This window comes from Spea bombifrons, chromosome 1, assembly GCF_027358695.1.
Source record: "Spea bombifrons isolate aSpeBom1 chromosome 1, aSpeBom1.2.pri, whole genome shotgun sequence".
In the NCBI taxonomy this organism is placed as follows: domain Eukaryota; kingdom Metazoa; phylum Chordata; class Amphibia; order Anura; family Pelobatidae; genus Spea; species Spea bombifrons.
Window position 1 is genome coordinate 125,251,224 of NC_071087.1, and position 26,813 is coordinate 125,278,036.

Consider the following 26,813-nt stretch of genomic DNA (forward strand, 5'->3'; position numbering starts at 1 on the left):
TATTCCTAGAACTCTACAATGTTTATTGTGTTAGAGTATCACAAATCTTACCGGGAATAATTGTGCTGATAACATCTGTACACACACATATCAATTCATTTAAATGCAATTCCACCGTTCTAATTGTGCTACACAATGATAGCTATTAATGAACTTGTTTCCTATCACACAGTATTTGTATACACAGATCAATCTCCAAAGCGTAACCTTAGTGTTTATATTTATATAAATACTCCACAGTGCTAATTCTGTACTGCAAATTTATATAATATTGATGTCCTTTTCACTTTAAATAATATATAAAAGTTTTTTGCCTGCAACAGAACTATAGCTTTTTTTTTGCATTATGTTGAGAGAGAGCTGGTTTTGTCTACATTTGCTTTCTGAAGCAGTTCCTGAATAAGAATAAAAAGTACAAAAGGAAATTGATTTTTCATACATAAAAAAAGAAAATATCACTTAAATAATTTCAAAAAACATTAGCTTGGTCGAGGTATAAAGAGAAATGCATAAATATTTGTTATGGTTACAGAACACATTTGGTTATAAGCAACAAATTACTTTTGTGCATGTAGCGCAAGTGAATCCACAAAATCTTACCGAAGATAATCAAGAAAGTCTACTTGTGTTAGGTTTCCTGCTGTTGAGTTCTTGAAGATTTGTCTCCTGTGATGGTTCTCCTCTTTGCTATAATATTTAAAAAGAAACACAAAATAAACATGTAAATTTTTTTATGTTTCAAGGCCACCATGCCAGACATACTTTGTTGCGGTTTCATATGAATTATATTATACCAGAAGACATGCTGAATAAGATGGGGTTTGTGGTCTAAGAGGTATCTGCATTTGTCATCACCATGCATGGGTATGCAACCAATAAGGGTTTGCGGTGTCTTTAATGTCTTATAACATCCATAAAATAATAACCCAGAATCACGCTCTGCACATGCAATCAATCCACTGTAATAACAATGTTATCTGTAAACTTTGATCCTAACTAGTTTGCAGCTTACCCTGTTCTGGTCCCCGCAAATGTTGGAACTGGTGTAAGACCCCGGGAGCAGGGTACTAAACTCAAGATCTGCCACCATCTGACGTGACTCTGCTAGTAACTGCTGCAGCTTGGATGTTGGAGATGGGGACTTCTGGAAAAACAAAGAAACAATTAGGCTGAGGAACTAATGACCAGCAGTGGCCTATCACACAAGAAAAAAAACTTTCCTAAAATATGGGACAATGTTTTCAGGTCACTTTTAAGAGGAACAGGTCTGCTTTCTGCTGAGGCCATTGACACAAAAGGGGTTTGAGACCCTGCCAGAAGGCAACATCACACCAGAGACGCTAAGAGTCAACCTGCAGTATATCTCTTTAAAGATGAGATGTACCCGGGTAATAAAATATTAACTGTATCTCGCTAGTGGCATTAGGTTACTAACGTTTAAATAATTAATGTAAAGTGGCCTCACACAACTCTTACTTGATCTGATAAAACAAGAGGCAACATTTCATAACTTGCCAGTGATATGTCATTACATCAAGACTAATATATATATATATATGTACTGCTGTTAATAAGTTTGCATGTAAAATTACAGCTGCATTTAACAATTACCAATTAAGAGGTTAAAGAGGCACACCGGCCATCATATGCACTTAGAGTTACTTTGAAATTATTATGCAAATGTATAGGGAGACTTACCCCCCCCCCACACACACAAACACAGTTTAGTGCAGGAGATTTGTTCAGCCGAATACACATCACCTGCCCTGTGATATAGTGGCCACCAGTCAACCCCAGCACTGGCGTGGCAATGGCTGTGGAGTGGGAGGTCTATAGAGACCCGAGTGCATGTGAGAAATGTTTTCCCATAGTCAACCATGGAGGAGAAGGGCAGCTGCCCCCGTGGTAAGTGCTTTTTTCCCCCTAATGCATATCAAAGTACTTTTACATCACTTTAATATGCAATATTTTCGTCCCTTACCAAAATAATAAAGACATAATTAAAACACTGTTGAAAGATCTCAAGAATAAGTAAGTGGACATGAATAAAGTATAAGGGACTGTAAGTACTTACCTGGATCTTAGATCCTGTTGAGTCTCTAAGTGTTGAATGCATTAGCGGTCCCTTCAATTCTGAAAGAAAACTAAGATGGCTCGGGCTGCTTCCTAGTAATCCATCTTTCCCAGGGGTCTCCAGAGACAGGGATTTTAGGTCTAACGGGCCATCACTAGAACAAAATAGAATAATAACTGGACTATAATCACGAGACAAAAACCCCAGGGATTTTCAATTCAAAATGAAATGAGCAGTCCACACATCACAGTTTCCATTTAAAATGGGGAAACTATGGGGAAAATAAGTTACAGCAATTAAATTACAAAAGCTGATTCTTATGCTGGCAGTATATTAAAGCAACATGGCTGCTCTCTCTATTTTGAACAATAAGAAGGCAAACATTAAATTAAAAGTTAGTAACATAACTATTGCCTATATTTTAGATAATCATGTGTTAAAGAAGATATTTCGATAGAAATATGTAGTCTTTTTTTTTTTCTTCTAACGCAGACAAAGGATTATTAGTTCACTGAATTCTTAGAAACTGACCTATGCATGCTGGATATTGGATTTGCATGCATCCAACCCAACCACAATACTCAACAACAAACACATATAGGGTAACCGGGCAACAGAATAGATTTTATCTAGACATTTCCTAGGAAGGTGAAGGTTTTCTGCTGTACAAAACGCCACCTTGCCACATTTTCACGACACGTTTATTCAAAAAGAAGTGTAAACAGTGTTTTTCACGTGCAAGGGCTTATTTATGGATAGTCGGAAAGCGATGATTACCTAGTGTCATCCTCATTCTGTTCGTGCTTCTGCGTATCCTGGGAACATTCTAAAGTCAAGTGAAGAAACTGTAGGTCATGATGCTGTTTCATATAAATCTGGGTAAAAAAGGCAATATGCACATTTTAAAGAAAGCAAATTGGCAGTTGGTTCTATGGAGGAAAAATGTCATGTGTTCTAGGCTCAGAAACAAATATTTCCAGCTACACAATCCATCATCCATGGGAAAATGTTCTGTAGTAGACTACCAGAATATTGCGCTAAAGATCTTTAGTTCGTTTAAAACGAAACCTACCTGCCGAAGGTTCTGAAGTTCCGTGTCTGTTCTACCCTGTTTTGATTTTGCCAGCAGAAGTAACTGATCTTTGCGCCTCTCTCTCTCCGCTGTAGCAAAAATGGTAAAAAATGATAAAAAAGAGAAACAAATTGTACTTGCTTATGTACTTGAACATATCTAAACATTGTTAGTAGGACTTACTAGCAAAGAAAAGAAGCTTTATTACACATGTTTGTAAGGGAAACACGTCAACCTTAATAATTAACATAATAAAACATAAAACAACTTTTTTGGATATAAACAGGCCGTGGTCTTTTATTTAGCTTTACATAATATAAGCAAAAACTCTTCAATTAAAAACATACACAAACAATTGTATTAACTATAACACACCTGGCCCAAACCCAGAGTTAAACAATCTTTTAACTAACCCCAGGCCATCCGCCCTTAAGCAAGAAGGCCAACTTAAATAGCTAGTTCACCCTTTTGAGAAAGATGCAACTTTAACCCCAATAAAAGCCACAACATTATATTTCTGGAAAAATATTTTTAAGGCGCCTGCACAGAACTTCTTATATTGTTCCGCCTTTTGGTTCTCCCGCAAGGCGGCTGCTCACAGATGCTTATACAAGGACAGAGCGGACAGCCACGGTTCGCCTTAGGCAATGGCTCACACCCTAAAAAATTATTTATTTATAAGGTACTGTCCCGCCTTTAGTGTAGCGCGAGCCATGTGCAAGCACTAGGCAAGCAAAAAATGCAGGCAGCAATTGCCAGTGCAAGTAGAGGCACCTGTCCTTTTTTTTTTATTAGTAAACTTTTTCCCTAACATTACCTACCTTCCTGGACTATATTAGAGCCCTTATCCACACAACCACACGTAGCCCTTTGCTTAATTGTATTTAGGGCCATTCAATAAAGAGTATTCTGTACTGGTTGCAGAATAGTCCTTCTTTACACTATATAATATACAAAGCTAATCAATGTATGGCTAATCAAAGGCATCCATTTTAAATATCATATAATTTGTGTTTGCTTGTTATTTTTTCTGTTACCCTGGTGGGACTGTGGGTTTTCCGAAAGGCAGTGCTTAGTATCCAAGACTCGCTAGCAGAACTTGCACCCCAAAACGGTTTACCAAAATAATGGAAACTTGCACTGACACTATCCGGCTCTACTGAGGATTTCCTCGCTGTTACTGGATCTTACAGACTGCTTTCTCGGTTCCGTTTCCATGGGTGCACATATTTTTTCCTTGCCTTACATTGACTGGTTGGCAAACAAAAAGTTCTGAAATAGGTCACAGTTTCAAGCAACTTTGAAAACAAATTGTAGAGGGGATAATGTACCTTCTACAGCTAATGCAAAAAATATACATAGTATAATGCACAGGCATGAATACACGATTAACCAAATAAAAGAGATTTTGTGAACACTAGCCATTAATTCACCTGGCCTGATATATATAAACCTAAGAGAAATCACTTACTTGCAAAAGCCAATTCAGCCTGCCAGTATGCACTCTCCTGTTTCAGACGAATTAGTTCCTCTCTCTGCTCATTATTTTCTGCAGTCTTTTGGATGAGATCATCTGAAAATACAGATAATACATTCTAGCGAAGCAAATTGTAACGTGAAGTCTGTAATGCCTTTTTAACATGATACCATAATATTTTAAATTCAATGACTATTGGCAAAATACAATAAAGGATTATATTATAATCCTTCATCATACAAAAAGAGGAAAAAACATTCTTTTTAATTTGAGTATTGATGAGTAGCAGTCTCCACACCATATGGCATTGTGTTTATTAAGGCCAACTGATTTATAATTAAACTTATGCAAGAATACAGTCAAATCAGGCGAGAACTTTTCTCAGAGGACGTCAGAAAAACCTCTCACCTCTTAGTTTATCAACTTCACTCTTCAATCCTTTTAACCTCTGCTTCAGATCTTGTATTTCCTTAATAGCAGAGGCTTCCCCAAGTCTGGTCTCCCTCAGTCCTGCTTCCAGCTCTTTAAAGCGGGAGGTGAACTCTGTGATGTGATTGGTCGTCTCAATGATGTCCTTGTCCTATATCGCATGTGAATTACATGTTACTCCTGTGCTTTGTGTCTGATTCAGACAAAACAGAAATCAACTAAGCCACTAATTCTTCTTTACATGTACAACTAACCACCCAAAACATCAAAAGAACTAGCAAGGCTCTTGTCCATGCCCTCATTATCTCCCGTCTTGATTACTGTAACTCTTAGCTGGTCTCCTTCTCAACCGTCTCACCCCTCTACAATCCACCAGGAATGCTGCTGCCAGAATTATCTTCCTCTCACATCGCTTTACTAACGTCTCTACCCTCTGTCAGTCTCTTCACTGGCTGCCTGTGCGCTTCAGGATTCATTTCAAAATCCTCACTCTTACTTTCAAAGCCCTTCACGGTTCCCCTCCCTACATCTCCTCACTCATCTCTAAATACACTCCTAACCGGTCTCTCCGCTCATCCAATGATCTCCTTCTATCCTCTCCTCTGATTTCATGCTCTCATGCACGCTGCCCCTGGAATGCCCTCCCCCGTCTATCCGTCTCTCCCTCTGCCTTAGGTCCTTCAAAAAATCCCTTAAGACCCACTTCTTTAAGGATGTTTACAACATTGCACATTAACGCTCTCCCATATTCCTTTAGCAAGGGCAGCATGTTGTGTGAACTATAGCAGGCAGGGTATTGTATGATCATATATTGTATTATTTTATTACATATGTGCGAATGGCTTCCCAATTGTTAGTGGTAATCAAACTACAATCTATCTTACTAAATCAGGACCACAAAGATATTAAATCGCAGATATGCTCTGTAAGTCAGGCCAATTCTCACAGGTTATATAGGAGCGACACAATGCTTATTAACTGTTATAAGGTCATTACACCAAGCCTACTGCCCATATCTACTTTTGTGATGATACACTGCTAATATAGGGCTTCAATCTGCTATTTAAATGGGCATGCATTGTCCTTGGGGTAGGGATCAAAAGTGCAAACACTTGGGCAGGAGAAAGCTTTAGGTTTTGTTTGACCTGCAATTTCACACAAAGCAACCAGGATGTCAAGAGTAACAAGGACTTAATCCTTAACAACCTGATTGCATAATGTCCATGCTCCTTATATGGGCTTTCTATACATCCTCTTTGTGCTAAACATGTTTATTAGAGGGCCACATGGACAGACTTCCCCATCGACTGAATGGCATCAGCCCTCCCCTGCACCCGGGGAGCCTTTAAAAGCTCTACTTTCTGGAATGAAAATTTCCCCTTAGCACATTACCTTGAGCTTTAGCAATGTTGCCAACTCCTGTTCCCTGGCTTGTAACCGTCCAATATGGCCAGAAAGCTCCAGTACTGACTCATTTAGACTCTTATTTCTTTCCTGAAAAGTAAAAAGAGAAAGATATTTGTAAAGGTAATTAAACTCGGGTAGCAAATTTAAATCCACTTTTAGATATTATTATATAAAAAGTCATTAGAAGAAGAACAATGTGAGTTTGAAGAGGTCAGAGTGAACAGGAAGGCAACACATACATCATTACCCTCATGTCATGAGGAAGCTGACCTCTTTGCATATCTATGCCATGGCATTTTGGTCGTTTTTGTAAAATTTGAAGCATTTCCCTCACTCCGTTACCTCCAGCTCCTGGCACTGACTGGTTGCTTCTGATGCTTTGAAGGACAATTCCTGCAGTTGCTGCTGAGTGTTCTCCAACGTTGTCCTCCGGTCATGTTGCTGGGTTTCCATTAGTTTTATCCTCTGGGTTAGGGACCTGATTATTTCATTCCTTTTCTGGAGTTCATCTAATAATAAGAAAAAATATATGTTATGTTATTAAGTATTCCAACCCCCTTTTTATGGAAAGTGCACAATGTGGACTTTAATATTACTCTACGATGACAAGTTAAGTTTTTTTTATTTTTTTATTTTATGGCCATTGGATTTTTTTCCTTGTAACATTAAACGGTTTTAAAGACCACTGCCTAATCTATAGAAACGGTTTTCAGTAAAATATAAAGTTTTTGTAAATCCTTCCCGTGTTAACCTACCCACTTGAGCTTTTAAAAAATGCTCTGCTATAAGCTAAGAAAAGAAAGCAGAAATGAAAAAAAATTATGGATGTGATTACTGAAAATGTTAGACGATTCCTGATATCAGCTTCTATTCTGTCCCAGACAAGTATTCATCTAAAGACACAAGCATTCTCATGGATTAGCAATGGCAAACCCACAAGCACGACAAGGCCGACTGATCGGTTCATTTTTGAAATCGGCCCAAAATAAAGCGAGCATGAGGTCTGTTCATGCAGACCTCTGTTTCACTGCTCCCTCGAACAGTGCCGGCTATTGGCGCTCAGCACTGAAGCAGCGCACATCGTGAACAGACCCGGTGCCCCAGCATAGGAACTGAGAAAAAGTTGAGGAGAAAGGGGAGAGATGGTGAGAAACATGAGAGATAGTAACTAAATGAAGAAATAAAGAGAAGGATACAGGAGAAAGAATGAATAGAGGGAAAGGTGGACATAGAGAGCAGGGGGGAGATAACGAGAAAGAAGAGAGATAGCAGCAGCAGCACATCGGTCCCATCTGAGAAGCCACCAAATAACTTACGTCCATCCTGTTTAATATATATATATATATATATATATATATATACATACATACATATACAGTATATACATACATACGCTAATATTTACTAAAACCTCGCACCTTCCTGTTTAATGAAAATATATTTATATAGATTTATATTAAACAGGATGTTTGCATATATATGTATATATATTTAGATTTAACAGGATGTGGTGTTTGGTGGCTTCTTACATGGAACCCATGTGTTGCGGCCACCACTGCCCCTTTCTTCATGCAAAAAAAAAATGCCCAAATAACTGTGACAGATCATAAACCTGAGTCAGCAAAACACTATGAAGTACAAATACATACATAAATATCTGCTAAATCGTGGACTAAATTAAATGTACCCCAAACAATTGCCCATGATTTTCATACAATTACATTTCAGGTCTCAAATTTGCATATCACAGCGCTCTGGTTCAATACCTTGTGAGGAGGCCGAGCTGCAGTTGAGACATGTGCTACAGAAGTAAAGACCTTGGCAGATTTTACAGATTAGTGAGTGAGTCAGGGTATATCAGTGGGGCAGCTCATCGGGCCATTGTTTGAGCGGTATGAACAGGAACCCCAATGCGCCAATGGAAGGGAAAAAAATACAACAAAAGAATGAACTGTGATAACCACAGTTAATAACTACAATTTCTTTCCAGGGGTGCAATTATGGAAAAATTTTATTATATATACTAGTAAATAGTATCACTACATTACTTTCAAGCCTGGAGCACTTTTGTTCCAAAGTAAGAACCTTCTGACGGTCATCCTCCCAGGCCAGGAGCTGGCGCTGGTGCACTGATACCATGTCATTGAGCTCTTTCTCTCTGTCTTTCAGCTCTGCAATTAGTAACTGCAGTTCTTTCCTCTGCTTCTGGATTGTAGAGTTTTCCAGGTCTGTGGAGAGAAGCTATAGAAACAACAAAATCATAACAATGGAGTCATAATTTCACAACTTATTTAAACACATACTTCTAAATACAAATTGTCATGTTCTGAATTCAGAAGGAGGGAAATGTGAGGAAACCAACATTGTTATTTACATATTACTGTGTACTTAATGATGACCCATCTATGATACAGTAAAGAGGTTAAAGTAAGAACATGATTTTGCTTCCAGTTACCCAAAATATCAACGTGTGTCCATGTTCTACTGCAGGGGTGTCCAACCTGCAGTCCTCCAGCTGCTGAAGTTGCTGGACTACATCTCCCATACTCCTCAGCCAGCCCCTTAGCTGAAAGAGCATTATGGGAGATGTAGTCCTGCAGCAGCTGGAGGGCCGCAGGTTGGACAAATGCTGGAGCCCTATTTTAGGAAGGTTATTGGGGGATTTTTTTTAATAATCTTCCCAAAATGCGGGTCCAGCATCTGTTACAGTAATGTTAATGCTACTGCATTCAAAGGCATTTTAAACAATTGTATTCTTCCAAGTTTGTGGGAACAGTTTGGGGAAGGCCCTTTTCTATTCCAGCATGACTGTGCCCCAGTGCACAAAGCAAGGCCCATAAAGACATGGTTGGATGAGTTTGATTTGGAGGAACTCTAATGGACAAGACAGAGCCCTGACCTCAACCCCATTGAACACCTTTGGGATGAACGCTAATTGTGAGCCAGGCCTTCTTGTCCAACATCAGTGCCTGACCTCACAAATTCTTTTGGCTGAATAGGCACAAGTTTCCACAGACACACTCCAGAATTGTGTGGAAAGCCTTCACAGAAGAGCAGAGGCTGTTATAGCCACAAGGGGGGCAACTCCATATTAATGCTCATGGTTTTGGAATGGGGTGTCCGACCAGCTCATCAGAGCCGTAGCTAGCTCCTTTTGCACCCGAGGCAACAACGGAAAATTGTACCCCCCCTATTTTTTAGAGTTTATTTTATTTACAGTGCATTTACACATACCTGTCCATGAACACACATATACACATACACTGCCCTTACACGCTGCCCGTAAACACACATATACACATAAACTGCCCTCACACACTGGTACCTTTACACACACATATGCACATGCAAATACACACACCAGCTTACAAACACACACATAACTACACTGTTCTTACACACACCTGACCATACACACTGCCCTTACACATACCTACCTACACATGCTGCCTTTACACACACTGCCCATAAACAGACATATACACATACACTTCATGATTCATTTTTACCATCTTAGTGGCACTAGGGGACAAGCCACTTTAGTAATATGCTAAAATTATATTAAAGGGGCAGTATAGTGCACTGAAAAGAGTGCCAAGGGGTAAGTCGAGGGAACCATATTTATCTGTCACTGAAAGCTGAAAAGTGATTTCCCACAGATCGAGGGCATAAATGGAGTTCTGTACCTAAGGGGAATCTGACATCTGGTAAATCTGCTAATCAAACATGCACAAAATAATATAATTAACTTTAATTTCCCAGAGAAAAATATGCATACTATTGATTGACTAATGAATTTAAAATGTTGTTTGTATTTATTGTTGTACCTGAGCAAGTGGAGGAACTAGCTGCATCGCATGTGAAAGTGAGATCTGCAGTAAAACATCTAAACCCAGACTTGATACAACATCTGCCAGTTGTTTTCAAGCAGGCAAGTGGTTTATGTATGTGCCCTGTAGGGTTCTACTAGCTTTGACAGTACAAACACTCATAGGGTTACATCAACAAATTTCCAAAAAAGTCTGGAGCCAAAGACACTACCACAACATTTGCTTATTTGTATGTATATAACTTCAATTTTCCCAGGAATGCTCTATATGTACTATTTTCTAACTAGGGACACCACAGCATAATATTTTTGTATCTTGGTTATCTAGAGGAGATACAGATAATCCGAATTTACAATGCATTCACATTATATAGTGCGAAATAAAGTGCTTTACTACTGCGAATCAAGAATAACAATACGGTAGTAAATATTCTAGATTATTTATTTATTTTTTAAAATACTTCTCGGATTGTCTAGCAACCAATGGAAGTGGCTGGGATCCTATGAATGTTTTACAACCTTAAACATAGGCAGCCACACCTTTAAATAAGTTCTAATTTAAAGGCACCAAATGCTGTATGGTTAACATCAGTGTGTTCCCCAATAATGTTTAATAATGTTTTACAATACACCAGATGATGTGTTCAGTACCTTTGGTGGAGTTGTGAGAGGTAATGGAAAGTTCATAGTTGCTCTGATGATCAGTTCTTGTTCCAGGCAGTGTTCTGTAAATATCCAATATTTACAAATTTCAGCCTCCATAATCCCTTCTTAATGCATAGTTAACATAGGAACATTTATTGAAAGTAATTTCATTGATATAATCCAGCCCTGGACTTCAAATGTTTAACGAACATAACTTAATATGGAAACCTTACAAAGCAAGTTTCCATGAGAAAGTATTTGTATAACCCATCCAGACATGAATATCATATATCATTGTTTTAATAATACGTGTGAGCAAAACAGGCTCATGACATTTTGTTCTGCCTCTTCTCTAAAAAGGTATCACGTGATTTCATTTGGGAAGTCTAAAAAGCGTAAAAAGACTAACATTCCATCTTTAAAGGGATGCTACAGCCTTCATAAGGCTGATGGCAAATGGTCTTCCTGCAATCTGAGAAGGCTTTCGTTTAGAAATGCTGCTAGGTTACTCATCTGGCAGATACCTTCTGACATCAGATGGACAGCAGTATATAGTCCAGTATATGCTCCGCTCGGCACGGAACCCTTAGATACTCCGTCCTCCGTCCTGTGAACAAGGAAACCCGCTACGGTGCTTAGTGTAGCACTCTGAGACTTACCAGTAATAACCACACTATACTCGGCGAGGATAGCGGACTTTGATATTTATAACAACGATATTACTTTTTTAATCATTTGTGAATTCAAATTAAATGACCTAATAATGCAATATTATTTTTATTATTTATTGTTTTATATAGTGTCATCAAATTCCATAGCGCTGTACAATGGCAATACATTTAAAGTCCCATTTTATTATTTATTGATTTATATAGCAGCATCATATTCCACAGCGCTGTACAACGGGGAAACCAGGACATAGCAGGCGGGACGTCATATTACAATACGGATTTATAGACACAAACAGTGAGGAAGGTATGTTAGAAAGCAGTCACATTTCTTTTTATTGTCCATAGGTTATGCCTGTAGGTGTCTTATAAAGTCCCATGAGCATAACAGGGATCATTGTAAGTGAGCTGACCGCCCCCCCCCCGAGACCCTTTGCATTTTAACCCTTTGATGTGTTAACCAAATGCCTCTAATGCCAAAACTTCGACTTATTATGTTCACTTAGTTGAGTCACCTGCATTCAAACATGCATACCACCCACAATATACTGTTACTAAATGGACCGATTGGGAGTCATGCATACAGAACTGTAAACTAGGAAGGTGACAGTTCCAGACTATGAGACGTTAATAATACGTCTCTTCACGCTGAGACCATAAGATTTGAGACTCGGAGTCAAACCGTGATATTCCCCAGAGAACAATTTTACACATTGTGCGTGTAAATAAAGTTACATGATATAATTGACATCCCGCTGATACTGACCCGGGACTTACCACACTGTGCCAGCCCGCACCAAACTCAAAAAAATCCTGCACTGAGCAAAGCTCGCGAGACCGGCGCGTCACTGGAGCTCGCGAGATTTGGGGTTCACCAGATCGCTCCGGGTGGCTCGTAGCCCGTTACCTGGAGGCAGCGAACGGGGCGACGCTTTCTAAGCGGGGTTCACTTAAACGCGACGCGTGGTTTCGCACTCCTACCTGTCTGAGAGGGACACCAAGCGCGGGGCTTGTTACACAACGTATACGGGAGAGGGCGTTCTGGATTCGTGATTATAGAGCCGCCTCAGAGAAACTCTCTACATACCTATAGTGGGTCCATATGTTAAGTTTGGAGAGCGGACGTTATGTTGGTGTCGAGGTGGGTTAGGAGGAGGGACGGAAACTCTGGGGGATCATTTGGTGTACTTGTTTTCACAACTCTAATTAAAAGTGTATTTGGATCTCGTTCTAACCCGAGTCGGTTACCCAGGGGTAAGAAAAGTCCGGTAGATGCACATGACTAAGGAGTATTTAAGTGTTTTTGAGCACGGTTTACTCAGCAGCCCTGCCATACAATATGTGCTTTATACTACCAACCTGGATCCTGATAGTTCTGCCTGCCATACCCTCTAAGCCTTTTTTGTTTGACCCATCAAGCCCACTTAGTTGCCATGGCAACTAAGAATGGCTTCTTGGTCCCTAATGGCCCATCACCTGGACACCAAGGAACCCTAATACACAGCCCGTTCACGTATTCAGCTGCTGGCTCTATACCTACCATACATCCATAGCGCGTGCCAAGTGGAGTTAGGTGACCAAGGCAGCTCCCGCATTTCTCGATTAGCTTTTACCTGTGCCGGTAACTTATTAAGCCCTTGATTAAAAACAAATCAACCGATTAGAAATCAAACTAACAAAATTATTAAACAGTTTCATGAGGACCATCCTTGGGCCTGACAGGCAAGGGGCACAACAGGCGCTTGGCATGAACAACCTGAAGAAAGGGCAGGAAAATACTACAATATCGCAAAACGCTGGCACACAGACATCATGCAGACCTGGCAGTAGTTTGCTTTGTTACCGGTTTAATTTCAGATGTTTGTTGCATTTGGTATAACGTAAATATAATTAAGAGTATGTTTAAAGCATGTTTACCTAATTAAGTAAGATGTACATTGTTGTACCCAGCTCAAAAATACAAGACAACAAGTAATGACCAAAATCATTTTTTTATTCCTCTAAACACATATCATGCATTTGCATGAAGAACCTTGTTTAACTTTAACAGTTAAAAATAAAAAGAAAAGTAGCTTTTTCTAAAGTGTTGAAAATGCAATTGATACGGTTGTACAGCTTGATAGAGATTTGACACAGAAATGCTCTCGGGATCCTCTCTTGCTTTGGCTACATGGACTAGAACTTTAGGTCTTTCCATACAGGCACGGTGTTCGATCACTTCTTCACTTCCCCAAGGTCATCAATGCTGTCGTCATCAACCTGTTAAGAAGGAACAGGGATTTAGGAAGAACTGAATTTTTAAAATGCTTTTGCCTTTAATACAAACATTTTGCTAATAATATATTAAGCTACTGAATGCAATAGTACAAAATTTAAAGGGACATACACTAATAAGTGTATGCTTCACACCAGACATCTTTCTGTAATTTGCATATGGAATCCGGAGCTTTCCAAAATAAAAAAAGCTAAGGATATATTCTATAAAGCCTCATTTAACACTAATGAATGAACTTAATAGTATTATAAAAATGTTTTTATCTTTTTTTAATTTTTTCTTTATTAACATACCTCTGGCCACTTTTCCTGGATTACATCAATAATATCATCTGTAAAATCTCCCTGAATAATGATTTCGTCCTCTCCCGTTACTGAGGCACCACAGGAAAATTTCTGAGCAAAAAATCTTTGTGCTTCCTTGAGGTCAATTTCTAAAAACAAAAGTCAAACGCAAATTTAGTAGCTATATTAGGAGACCTTAAAACAAGTTTTAAATTGTTCCCACAAAGCTGGAAGCATAGCATTGTCAAAACAGTTTGGGGAAGACTCTTTTCTATCCCAGCATGACTGCGCCCCAGTGCACAAAGCAAGGTCCATAAAGACATGGTTAGACGAGTTTGGTTAGACAGGCCGTACAGAGTCCTGACCTCAACCCCATCGAACACCTTTGGGATGATCTCTGGAACAGAGAATGCGATCCAACATCAGCGCCTGACCTCACAAATGCTCTACTGGATGAACGGGCAAAAATTCCCACAGAAACTCTCCAAAATCTTGTGGAAAGCCTTCCCAGAAGAGTGGAAGCTGTTATAGCTGCAGGGGGTCTGGTACTTGTGAGTTTACAATCTACAATGCCAACAAATCCATTTATACGGCCATTCACTTCCCATGGCATTATATAACAGGTTATACCAAAGCAGTGGTAGCAGTATAAACTGCTTTGTGTGCCCACTATGTAGGAGGTGAGAGTAGGATCTCACCCTATTGAGAGTGTGCCTTGACGTGGCGGGTGAGCTTAATTATGCTTTGGCCAATTCATATAACCAAAACCTCTCATTTATATTATGTTTATATATTTGTTGCCAACTTTATTAGGGTGAGAAGCGCAGACAGTATTTTGTTTTTTGTATACATTGTACAGCCAACACACTGTATTTGCAGCATGCTCACACTGTTTGGTAGGCCTCATATTATACATTTGTATTATTTGAGCCTGAGACTAGCTTAGCGCACCGACATTTTTTCTTTTCTATATTATTTGTATGTAGATGGACCCTCTTACTGAGTTGGTATATATACACACACACTTAAAAATGTGTATAGTAACAGTTTGGTAAAGAACTTTCCCATGCGTCAAAAGAAACCCTCACACAATTTCAGAATATGACTTAACACTTAACCACTTCTCTCTCAAAATAGGTGGACAAGGGCTCTACGTCTTTATTGTGACCAAAACATAACCCATCAAACTTACCAATTCCACTGAGAAACAAACTTACCAAATGTTGCTAGACCGCATACCCTTGTCACATATTTCTTCTTTGCTCTGGGTATTTTGGCTATAGTGACCTTTTGTGGTACTGTCTTCTTCTTCTGTTTAATCTGGCCACGGCCACCTATGGAATTGCAAATTAAGGGATGGGTTGAAATACTGCACACCTAAGTATATATATATATATTGGGTAGTTAATGACCCTCCCAGCCCACAATACTGCATTATATGCACTAGAACAGTCACACATTCCCAGAACACGTACTCCTAGCTACATACTAGTGCATATACACAAGGAAACATCAGTCAGTTCTGCTTCTACACTTCCCTTCTTACATAGGAGAAAATGTACTCCTCATGTACAAGACAGCAACCAGTAGAACATAATTTACTCATCATGTATGTGTGTTTTCATATGTACTTCCAGTCAGTGGGCCTGTTTCTCACGCTGTAAAAGTCAAATTCCTTTAACCGGTTTTGATCTATATGCCATTGTTCTTGCGCTATGAATGGAAAGAGCCACATACTGTTTTTGTGCTGGTACCGCCATCTAACTCGGCTTGGGGAAATCACGGGGTTAAGGAAACAGAGGTACAACAATGAAGGAAAAAGTGAGACTGTCCCTCTAATGGATAGACAGGCTGAAGGCACATATTTAAAGCCCAGCCATTTTTCTTACTTCAATGCATATGACAGGTGAGCGACCCCTCACAAATACACAATATACCACTATGCCTTTGCCTCTTTTCTTGCCCCCCTAGCCCAACTCATAGGCTTGCAGGAGATGTGTCCTGCTGAGTGCATCTCAAAATTTCATCTCAAGCATTGGCTTGCGCAAGAGTCCCAAGAAGTGGTGTGAAAACTGGGCCAGAGAGAGCATGCAGCTACTCAATGTAATTTATTATTTTCTTCCCCTATAGATACACAATGCATATTAAAGTACTTTAATATATATTCTTCTTTGCTGAGGGTTCAATGGGGCCATCCCTTTATGGAGAAATGCAAGACAAAGTTTAAGGAGCAAGGTAAAACATTTTCCTCACCTCTTTTTTGTTTCTTCTTCTCCTCTTCTTCACCAGCAGGCCCAGATCCCTCCGCAGTGCCAGACTCTTGTTTAGGAGAATTTCCTTAAAACAAAGCACAAAAAAACTATTTAATTAAAATACTAATGATTTGTGATAATTTCACCTACAGTAAGGATGTTTGGCTAGTGATATCTGAATATGAACTGGTGCTACAAGCCGTTAACAGCCAAAATCAATTAAAATGAAACATCTTGGATTTAGACTCTAAATAAAATTATTTACTACAGCACGACGTGAATGCACTTTAAGGGAACAGCCTGGCAAAGTAAGCCAGGCTGAGCTGCACATTCAGTGATCTTGAAGCCACGTGTTTAACTGCCAACGTCCAGACTGCTTTACACCCCTTCATTAGCATGCGCTAATTTAGTTCAACAGAACCGGTAGTAATGGACAAAAAGCCGGTGAAACGAAGCAGAGACTCACCTAGCGTAAGCTTAGAAAATTCATTCGGAAAATTCTTTTCTAACCACTGTCTGCATTTTGTGACATCAGGCATGTATTCACAGTACTGGAAAAAACACAATCACATGTTAGCAGAGCAAGAAAAAAAATGAGGATATTATGTACGGGTATGGATTAACTACACTGGGAATAATATAGAAGTAGAAGTCAGAACATGGCTGTTTTGGTGTTTTTTTTTTAAGTTATAAACCAAAGTACTTTTTGCATCCAATGCCACTAAATCCTTAAATTTACAGAAACACTGACAGCTGATCAGCCAGGATATCACATATTAGATAAATCCCAGGACTGCGAGGGATACTACCCTCTATGACATCGGACATTGCTTTTCTAGAGCGAACACACACTAGACAATCACCCTTGAGATAACACCGTATTCACTTTTTGTATTAAAAAATAAAACAAAGATTAAATAAAAAGCAAAATCTTAAATTTTACATGTGGTGAGTGAGTGCTTCAACATATAGCACTATAGCAAAACAGATAAAGTGAAAGAAAAAAACAACTGTATTTTGGTACATACTATTCATCAAGCTATCGTTGCTTTATGAGTCTGCGTTGTCATTGATTTATTACTATATATATAAAAAGGTATTGGTATATTTAAATACATTACCAGTATTCCACAAAATATCAACACATAAACATGAAAACAGCTGTTAAACAAGGCTGTTATGTTCATAAATGAAAGATAAAAAATTGGCTAAATTAACAGCAGAATTTCACTAGCAAAAACCCTACCGACACAAAGAAATGTGGCCCTAAAAGAAATGTACACGGGAATCGGATGTGGAAATTACAAAAAGCGCTTACCTCTACTGGCAATGAACACACTGTACAAAAAGAGACAAAGAGGACATGTAAGTATGAAAATAGTTATTTTAAAGAATATTTTGCGTTGAATTTTGCAGTCGACATGGGCAGAAGGGTTTTTTTTTCTAATTTTCGCTAGTTTTTACTAAATTTCTCATCTTATTATCTATGGTATCAAAAGAAAGACCTCTCTTCTTGAAAAAAATAGTTTACATGGGTATACAATATTCGCAAGAAAGGGGAATAATTGCTGAACCGACATACCACAAAAATGGCAGAATTGCTCCGGGCTTTGAGGTACCAAAAACCCCTGGGACTGAAGGGGTTAAACAGATTTTAAAAAAATGCATATTAAAGTACTTTTTAATATGCATTTTTGTTGGTGGGCTGCACAGGGGCACTGGACCATCAACAGTAACTTCTATTTACAAATCTCTAACACCGTCACCTAAATAATGCAGCTTTAACCCCTACAGTCCCTGGGGTTTTTGGTATCTCAAGTCCCGGAGCAATTTTGCCATTTTTGCGGTATGTCGGTTCATCGATTATTCTCCTTTCCTGTGAATAGCGTAGCTATCCCCCCTGCACTGATCACACTGTGATCTCTACGCAAGTCCCCACAGATGCCTCATCGGAGCGATCAGATATCCCAGCAGATCTGGACAGACCCTGCAGGGGATATCCTGTCCTCTGATGATCTTCCGGGTGACATCAGCAGTGACACGATCAGGCATTTAATAATGTAACATGAGATCGGGCAGCAGAAAGCCAGCGGGGAGTCCAGGCTGTGTCCCTGCTGCTGCAAGAAGGTCAGGACATACCAGTACATCCATAGGGGTTTCTTTAGATGCATTTTATGGACGTACTGGTACGTCTATAGGGGACTGAAGGGGTTAATAGGGGTCAGTTAGTTAACACCCTTCAGATTTCCAGGCAATACATAAGCAGGTTAGACAATATTATCATTTGCAGAGCAATAAGGAAGTAGGAAAAGGATGTACAACATTCTCGGTACAATTTACCAATTAAGTGACTTAGGTCTAGGCAAAGCGAAATACATCAGCCCCCAAATATAGCACACTTTCTTACATCGCCAGTATTTAAATACTTGCCTCCGCAGTACAGGACCTTAAGTGGATAATCGCCATCCGCCTTGGGGATTTTCACATCTACTTTGCAATCTGGTGATGCAGGCTCTGAATTCTCAGTAGCTGTGCTGGCCATCTCTGAGATCTGAGACAGTAATATCAGTGAAATACAGAACAGTCTACAATAATAGGAAAAAAAAACACTACACAACAGTCTACCAGGGAACGTGAAACCCTTGCGCTGCTACTGATAATACTGTTGGCCATTTATTTTAACGCAATTTATACAACTATTAAAGGAACAGTGTTATCAAACATCCAGGAACGGATTATATAGGTAAAAGCTCAGAGCTGTCTTACTGCGTGAGCAAAAGCGGGATGAACACCACATTCTGGGAATTCCATCCACTTTAGGCATGGATGTCTCTTTTGTCAAGCTATTTGTTGGGTTTTCTAATTGAACTACATGAGTGGCAATTGTTTGGCTAGTGCTGGAGTAGTGGATCCAATACTCATGATGAGCCTGTTATGTGAGGAATTAGTACATCACATAGTAATAACAACCCAATCCATCACTCAAAAGGAGATATTGATGTCTGAGCTTCTGGATCGCATCACAACACTGATTTATTAGAACTGCATGGTTTTCATATTATAGGGGATTAAAGTGCCCGGCCCTGAACGCGTCACATATCTGCCGTCAGTATGCGATCGGTCTTGATTATTGAAGCGCTGGGCCCGAACACGACCTGTGACAATTGTACGCTTTCCACACATATCTAGGTGTATGTTCGCCATTCCCACGCCCTCCGTATGTCACTAAACTAAAGGCTGCTATTTAACTCCTGTCGCCGAATCATTACCCAAGCAGCCTGAAGCCACCTTACTCCCAGGATCCCTTTTTCATGCAGCACACAATCCTATCCCCACGCCGGGGAAGCCGTCAAACGATTCAACTCCCTACGTTCCTGGCACTTCCGCCTCCGTAGCCCACGCTGTCTATATTAGACCACAGCTTCCGGTTTGCCGCCATCTTTGTACACCCAATCGCGACATATAAGAGCCTTCGATTTTTTTCGAGAACTCTTTCTAACCACGAAGCCTGCAGTCCGTTAATATAAAATGTGTTGGTGAAATGAAGCAGACTCTTTCTTACTGGGAAAAGTTTTCATATCTTTTCACCCATTTATGGTGTCTTTTATGCACACCATTAAAGTGTCGTATTTGGATGGGAAGAGCCTTCTTTTGCCTTAAATTCTTCTTTCTCCTGTTTTTTTTCTTCTTTTTGCTCTCTATGCATAAAGTAGTGCAGCTAACACTGTTGGCACTAAATGTATTATAATTATGTAAATATTATGTCATAACTTGCATATCCATCTGCAGTTTTGTTGGGACTCGTGTGTCGTGATTACCATACCTGGGAACTCTCCAGGTTTGACCTGGAGATTGCCTGGTGAGCGCTGATTATCCGGGTGAAGACCCGAATCCTCCGCGTCGCGGGGTCTTGACACACCCGGCTCCCCGCCCATTAAGGTCAGCGGGACCTCCCACCGATGTCATCAGGACCTCCCGCTGACGTCAGTGTGCAGTTCTTGCCGTGTCCCGCAAGGGAAGGCTCCGGGTAGCCGGAGTCCATAAGTTCCCAGGTAGTTTCCATACCTGGGAACTTTCTAAATGAGTGCACATTGAGGCTCATGAAATATTACCCCTTTTAAACATTATTTAAAGGTACACTTAATGGAGTCACCTTCATTCGAGAAGGAATATCAACCATAACATACTGGTATCAAAAGCACTAATTTGGAGGCCCAGGTATCAGATCTTTGTAGAATATGAAGGGATCAGCTCTAGACTGTGGCATACATAACATGTAAAAGAGATACCTAAAGGGATCTCCTATCCATATTGCACAGTGCAAAAATGGCAGACGTGGACGAATATAACCAAAAGGGATTAGGGGATGGCAGGAATGGAGGAATATAAGAAATAACATGGGAAGAGATGGAAGTCATGGACTGATATAAGACAAAAAAGAGAGGAAAGACATTGCTGGTATGGAGGAATATAAGACATAAAGGGGGTAAGAGATGGCAGGCATGGAAGAATATAAGACATAACAGGGGAAGACATGGAAGAATATAAGACAAAAAGGGAGGAAAGAGGAGGCAGGCATGGAGACAGAAACAAGTGGTGGCAGGGGTTACTGGGGTCCTCTATAGAGACGGCGGCACAAGTGCGAGGCGGCAAGAGCATGGAGAAGGGCAAGTGAAAATCCTGTGGACGCCCACAGGACAGTCCTCAAGATCGTGGATGATGCTATTAATAATAAAAAATAAATGCTACAGATAAATTCACATTTACCTCAATAATTTATTATTTCAAATTATTTTTATTCAGACTTACTACAACAAATATATTTTACTTGTACCATTATTTTTGGTGAAATGTTAAAACATTTACAGTAAGTTACAGAAGAGGTGTGCTGATAATGAGATTTTGGAGGATTAAACAGGATATGTGGCGTATTTGCAGACAATTCATTAGAATTTGAAATATTTGGAAGGTTTTCTGCATTTGTTCACGCACCCCTGTTAGCTATAGAGTGAATCTAGCTTAAGCACAATTCACTTACACTAAGAAATTGTTTAGATAATGCATTTTCAGTTTTTGTTTACCTGAATAGCCACTTAGTAACCGGCCTCCCACAATAACCTAGCTGCACATAAATTAGATAGGTAATAAGCAATGTGATCTGATTGGAGGCCGACGAAGGCTAATTGTGGTCACTCTTAAGTGTTTCTTCTGTAAATCACTTCCTGCTAAATCTGCAGTTCGCTTCGTCGGCCATCACAGACAGAAGTACACACAAGGTCTGTATAATGTATGACAAGGGACTTCAAGCCTTTTGGAACGGAACAAACAGCACCTGTTGTTTCTTTGATGAACCACTTCTCTCCTATCTGCTCCCTCCTCTGCTGATTGTGGTTTTTGTGATGGGGTCAAGTTTCAATGGCATTGCCCTATGGGTCTTTTGCTGTCAAATTAAGTCATGGACATCCAGTACAGTCTATCTCTTCAACTTGGCAGTTGCTGATTTTTTGCTCCTAATCTGCTTACCCTTCAGGACTGACTATTACCTGAAACAGAAGACCTGGGTGTATGGAGAAATCCCATGCTGGCTGGTCCTCTTCATGCTTGCCATGAACAGGTCTGGAAGCATCTTTTTCCTGACATTGATAGGAATTGACCGCTATTGTCGCGTTGTCCACCCTCACCATAGCATCAACTCCATGCCCACCAAGTTTGGAATTGGCATTGCCTGTGCGGTTTGGGTTGGTAGTGTGGTCCTTACAATCTTTGTTGTCCCCAGCATCCAGAATGGTGGGGAAGACACCGCTTTCTGTGACTTTTTTACCATATGCCCCAGTTACTTTGATTACTATGACCTGCACTTCATTATGGTGTTTTTTCTACCTCTCTGCATCATCCTGTACTGCTCCTGCAGGATAGTCTGGAGACTGAGGCAGAGGAACTTGGACAGACACTTCAAGATTAAAAGAGCTGTGCAATGTATCATATTGGTTGGCATCATGTTTTCTGTATTTTTCTTACCGAGTGTGTCCACCAGAATTGAAGTGTTGAGGCTCCTGTCATCTCCTCAAAAAGCCGACTGCAATATCTACAAGACAGTGGACACAGCCTTCTACATAACAATCACCCTGACCTACATGAATAGCATGTGTAACCCACTGGTATATTATTTCTTCAGTCCCTCATTCCAGGCATTTTACCTGAAAATCATAAAATGTTCTAACCAATCAGAGATGGAATCTGAACAAAATAACAATAACTCACATACTACACCGGAGCTGCACACAGCTGCCAGCCCACATTGATTGAACAGTAATATGTGACTAGAAGGTCCATTAGAAGTTCGTAGATCTTACCTGCTATGGTAAGAGGAAGAACTTTCAGCTTTGCACACTGCTAACAGCTTGTTTGCATTGTGATCGACAATAAAAGAAAAAATATTTTATGTGCGCTGCCAACAAGTACAATGGATTTAAACTCAAAATTCTGGATCACTCACAAGAGAATGACATGGATATTCCTATTTACAGGAATTCACTGCTGTATTTCTGTGAGTAAGGCGCTGATCACAGAAAAGAACCATCTCTATGAGCTTGCCTACCCAAACGCCTGCAACTACTGTCGAGTTGCTAATTTCTTTATATTCTGTATACGCACTTATCTTCAGGCTATCGCACAAACGTTTATGGGCATTTTTCATGTTTAGTACATAATTTCTACAACTCTGAACCACTTCTGTATCTCCTTATTACCAATCTAAGCCTCCGTGCACGTTTGGTACATCATCCTACAGCTCAGTTCTTTATCTGAATCTCCTTATTATCACACATAAACCCTATATATATATATATATATATATATATATATATATATATATATATATATATATATATATATATATGCTTAGCATGTCACTCCTACAACTCTGATCTAGTTGTGAACACGAACCGTTGTATGCAGCTTTATGCTTGTTATGTTTTATCAACTGTCTCCATAGCCTGCTGATTTGAAAGGGTTAATTTTTTGTGCCATCCAGCAGGATGGGGGGGCATGTTTGGAGGTGGGGCTAGTAGCAGACCTTTATGAGTTAACCATGGGCCAACATATTGAATTGAGGCAGACTGCTGTGGTATGATGTCATATTCTAAAATATGGACTGTTCTGGAGAGCTAGGTGGTATTCTTACCCCTGTTACAGATCGAAAGTTTGCAAGAGTATGTCCCTCTTCTCTTTCCATACCAGTACTTCATATGTGTTTATGTTACTACTAATATTGTATAATGTTAATTTATACAATGTATTTATTTAATTTATAATGTATAAGTCAAGACCCGAATCCTCCGGGTCGCGGCAGCGGAGTTTTGACACGCCCCTCTCCCCGCCCATTTTCCCTTCAAAAGGGGGTGTTTCCCGCTGCCATCAGCGGGAACGCAGAACAGGTCACGTCCCGCAAGGGAAGTCTCCCGGTAGACGGAGACCAGAAGTTCCGAGGTATGATGATGGCTCTATATAAAACAATAAACAATAATAATAGCATTGCTGCTTTGCAAACACAAAAATCACATGTAAGTGTAAGAACTCTCCCATTTCAACACACATATAGTCTGCTGCCTTGTTTGTCAGTTCACTCAATTCCATTCTTCTCATTGACTTAAACCATGCATTAAGCAGGGTGAAGGATGCTTTCCCCCTTTATCCACCTAGATTGTAATTTCCTGCAGGAATAGGGCCCTTCATTCCAATTGTATCTGTATGTCAATTGCTATATTGTACTTGTCATTATCTGTAAAATTTTCATCTTGTACAGCACTGCGGAATCTGTCGGTGCTTTAAAAATAAAGTATAATAATAATAATCATTTTCTAGCAGGAATCAGTAGCTTGCGTTGGCCCCTTCCAATGCATTGTGAGAGATGAAATGTTTCTGCTCACCGGCAAGCATATGGTCTAAGTGAATACACCATAGCGAGAGAGGACAGCTGGTTTTGACATTACCTTTTTGCTCTCTTAATCGTAAAGACGTATTTACCTTTGGAACTGCTTCTATGGCCACTGTCCTCATTCCTGAGCACCGGGGTATCATGTCACATCCCTAGTGCTCCTTGTCTCAAAGGCTTGCAGCAACTTTTGCGGCACCCTATGGAGGCTCAGTCCTCCATAGTGTGAATAAGCCACATGGAGAGGTCACAGATCTCCCTTCTAGCCGTCTCATTGAGTAGTAACACACTGGACAAAAGCCATATGCTGATGTTTGTAGGACTGTTACCTATATTACACACATTGTCACATCATTAGTTTGCCTTAAAGTATACCTTTATTTAAATAAATGTGCACGGCAACGTTATCCTTTTTCCCAGCACGTGATCTATAAGAGATAATGGCTTTATTCAGTATACCATATCAGCCTGTTAATGTTTACTGAACTAAGCACATATCATAAACACGCATTTAGTGGTTTTACAAAGTTAATGTCAATGTGAGTAGTATGTTGGGCTTTTAAAGCAGATGTTCTCTAATACAGGATAGAGTTTGGAGCCGGTGCTGACTAGCATGCAGAGAATAATGTATTTGCTTTCTGGTTTATAAAACTGATCTGATTTTGCAGCCCATTGATGCCACGTCAGTGAAAATCTATACATCCAGGCTCTGTTGTATTACCGTAGACTTTTAAATAAATACCAAGTGAAGCTTATTCCTAGGATGAAGCATCTGCAAGGCAAAAAAAACAAGAAGGAAGTGGTGCACATTCAAATGTAGGTCTATTTATAACTATATTAAAAAAATCCAGTAATTATCACTATTTACCCCTTCTTAAAACTACATTCTTTATTTTACAAAGAAACCTATTTTTTTCTTCTTCACACTTTTACCATTCAGACCGGAGAGGAAATGTGATATGTAAATGCAGAAAAGGACTCAGCAAAGTACAAGGGAGAGGCAGACTAAATGTTAGGAAAGGGGGACATAGTCTTTAAGTAGAAGGTCAGAGGCTTAGACATAAGGAAGCTTTACATTCCATATACATATCTATATATACAGCCTCCCAGCAGACGTAATATTGGAAAATACAATTAGGAGATTAAGCCATGCATGGGATAGGCATAAGGTTATGATAAATCAAAGACGACACGGAGGATCATATAAGGTTTGAGGCTTTTACAATTTTACAAGTTCCTGAAGCCCCCATACAGCATGAGACACAGGGTCTGGAAGCTTTCTCCAACTATAACAAACACTCCCATATTTATTCACAGGTAATCATTATCTGGTTATATTTTGGTATATATACATCGGTAGGCCATATCAGCAGGTCCAAGAGCTTTATGCATGCCAAGTGTAGCAGTCAATAGTGGGATGTGAGTAATAAACCATTTTAATGAGATACATTGGGTGAAAACAGCAACAATTGCATGGAAGCTACATGTGTGGGAGATATCAGGGTAGGTTACATCACTAGTTATTTTATTTAACAAACATTTCTGAAAATGGCAACTACCTTCTGAGATACAATAATGTCAATATGGTCCATAGTATGTAATCACTTCACACCATTTTATCTCCAGCTGTAAGTAGTAGTAAGTCAGTGGTATGGCAGACAAGCGTATCAGTTGGATTGCAAACATGGATATAGTTGTATTAGCATTAAAAAGCGAAGAGAAGAGCTTGTGGCTAGTGAAACCCAGGCTAAAATACAAGACATAAGGTTGAAAGGCAAGGTTAGAGGGTCTAATGTGTCCTGGAGGAGATAAGAAGCATCAACCCAAAGAGATAATGCTCTTGAGATAGAAAAAAGGAGCAGGCTAAAAGCATTAAAAAGGTACCCAAAGGATCTATGTTAGTTAGGCAGTCCCCTCACAATTGTAGAGGTCAGCCCTTGCATAAAAAAATGGCAGCACTAATCCAGAAATATCACCATAATACTTTGGGATAGCCAGAACATCAAAAGAAGAAACAACCAGGTTATATAACTAATGCACAAAACACACATTAATACAATTGAATTACACATTCAGCAAACGGAGACAGAGGATGAAGGGTGATGGGAAAAGAAGATTTGGCAGAGGTCAACTGAAAGGACTGGAGCGGCAAAGGGTGGAATCTGTGGAAAGGACGACACATTTTGGCAGGTGAACGAGGCATGATTTGGTAAGTGACTGGATGGGGGTGAGTATGAGCCAAGTGTAACCCCCACGCAGTGAAGTTACATTATTGAGTAGACTGTGAAATTCTCAATAGCGATGAAGATATCAGGAATTGTTGAGTAGACACGAGGATAACCAGAAGCTCTACCTTAAAGATGTTGAGCTTCATGTAGTGGGATACCATTCAAACTGCAAAATAAAGTGACTAAATATATTTGGTTTTCAAAACACGAGTTGTAGATAAAGAAGAGCAGAACAGAGAG

General features: G+C 39.7%; 3 protein-coding genes across 4 annotated transcripts; 1 reads left to right on the forward strand and 2 right to left on the reverse strand.

The window, feature by feature from the left end:
- Nucleotides 1-602: 602 nt before the first annotated feature.
- On the reverse strand, nucleotides 603-12,402 carry CCDC62 (coiled-coil domain containing 62). Of its 2 annotated transcripts, none has more exons than XM_053472259.1 (12): nucleotides 12,379-12,402; nucleotides 10,940-11,013; nucleotides 8,508-8,700; nucleotides 6,802-6,968; nucleotides 6,445-6,546; nucleotides 5,032-5,203; nucleotides 4,618-4,719; nucleotides 3,147-3,235; nucleotides 2,852-2,949; nucleotides 2,075-2,228; nucleotides 1,013-1,144; nucleotides 603-687 (listed from the first exon to the last, which is right to left on the reverse strand). In XM_053472259.1, exons 2-12 carry the CDS (start codon nucleotides 10,973-10,975, stop codon nucleotides 610-612), a joined length of 1,323 nt encoding a protein of 440 aa, XP_053328234.1. In that variant the 5' UTR covers nucleotides 10,976-11,013; nucleotides 12,379-12,402; the 3' UTR covers nucleotides 603-609. The 2 variants fall into 2 exon arrangements, with proteins under 2 accessions (XP_053328234.1, XP_053328241.1); XM_053472266.1 differs by having other exon boundaries at nucleotides 12,368-12,401.
- A 1,171-nt stretch (nucleotides 12,403-13,573) lies between these two features.
- Nucleotides 13,574-19,811, reverse strand: DENR (density regulated re-initiation and release factor). The gene is made up of 8 exons (XM_053472379.1): nucleotides 19,682-19,811; nucleotides 18,843-18,963; nucleotides 17,731-17,750; nucleotides 16,879-16,963; nucleotides 16,414-16,497; nucleotides 15,378-15,494; nucleotides 14,170-14,309; nucleotides 13,574-13,860 (listed from the first exon to the last, which is right to left on the reverse strand). The coding sequence occupies exons 2-8, from the start codon at nucleotides 18,952-18,954 to the stop codon at nucleotides 13,816-13,818; spliced, it is 603 nt and encodes a 200-aa protein (XP_053328354.1). The 5' UTR covers nucleotides 18,955-18,963; nucleotides 19,682-19,811; the 3' UTR covers nucleotides 13,574-13,815.
- A 1,886-nt stretch (nucleotides 19,812-21,697) lies between these two features.
- Nucleotides 21,698-22,761, forward strand: HCAR2 (hydroxycarboxylic acid receptor 2). Its single transcript, XM_053454112.1, has one exon. The coding sequence runs from the start codon at nucleotides 21,698-21,700 to the stop codon at nucleotides 22,712-22,714; it is 1,017 nt and encodes a 338-aa protein (XP_053310087.1). The 3' UTR covers nucleotides 22,715-22,761.
- Nucleotides 22,762-26,813: the final 4,052 nt, after the last annotated feature.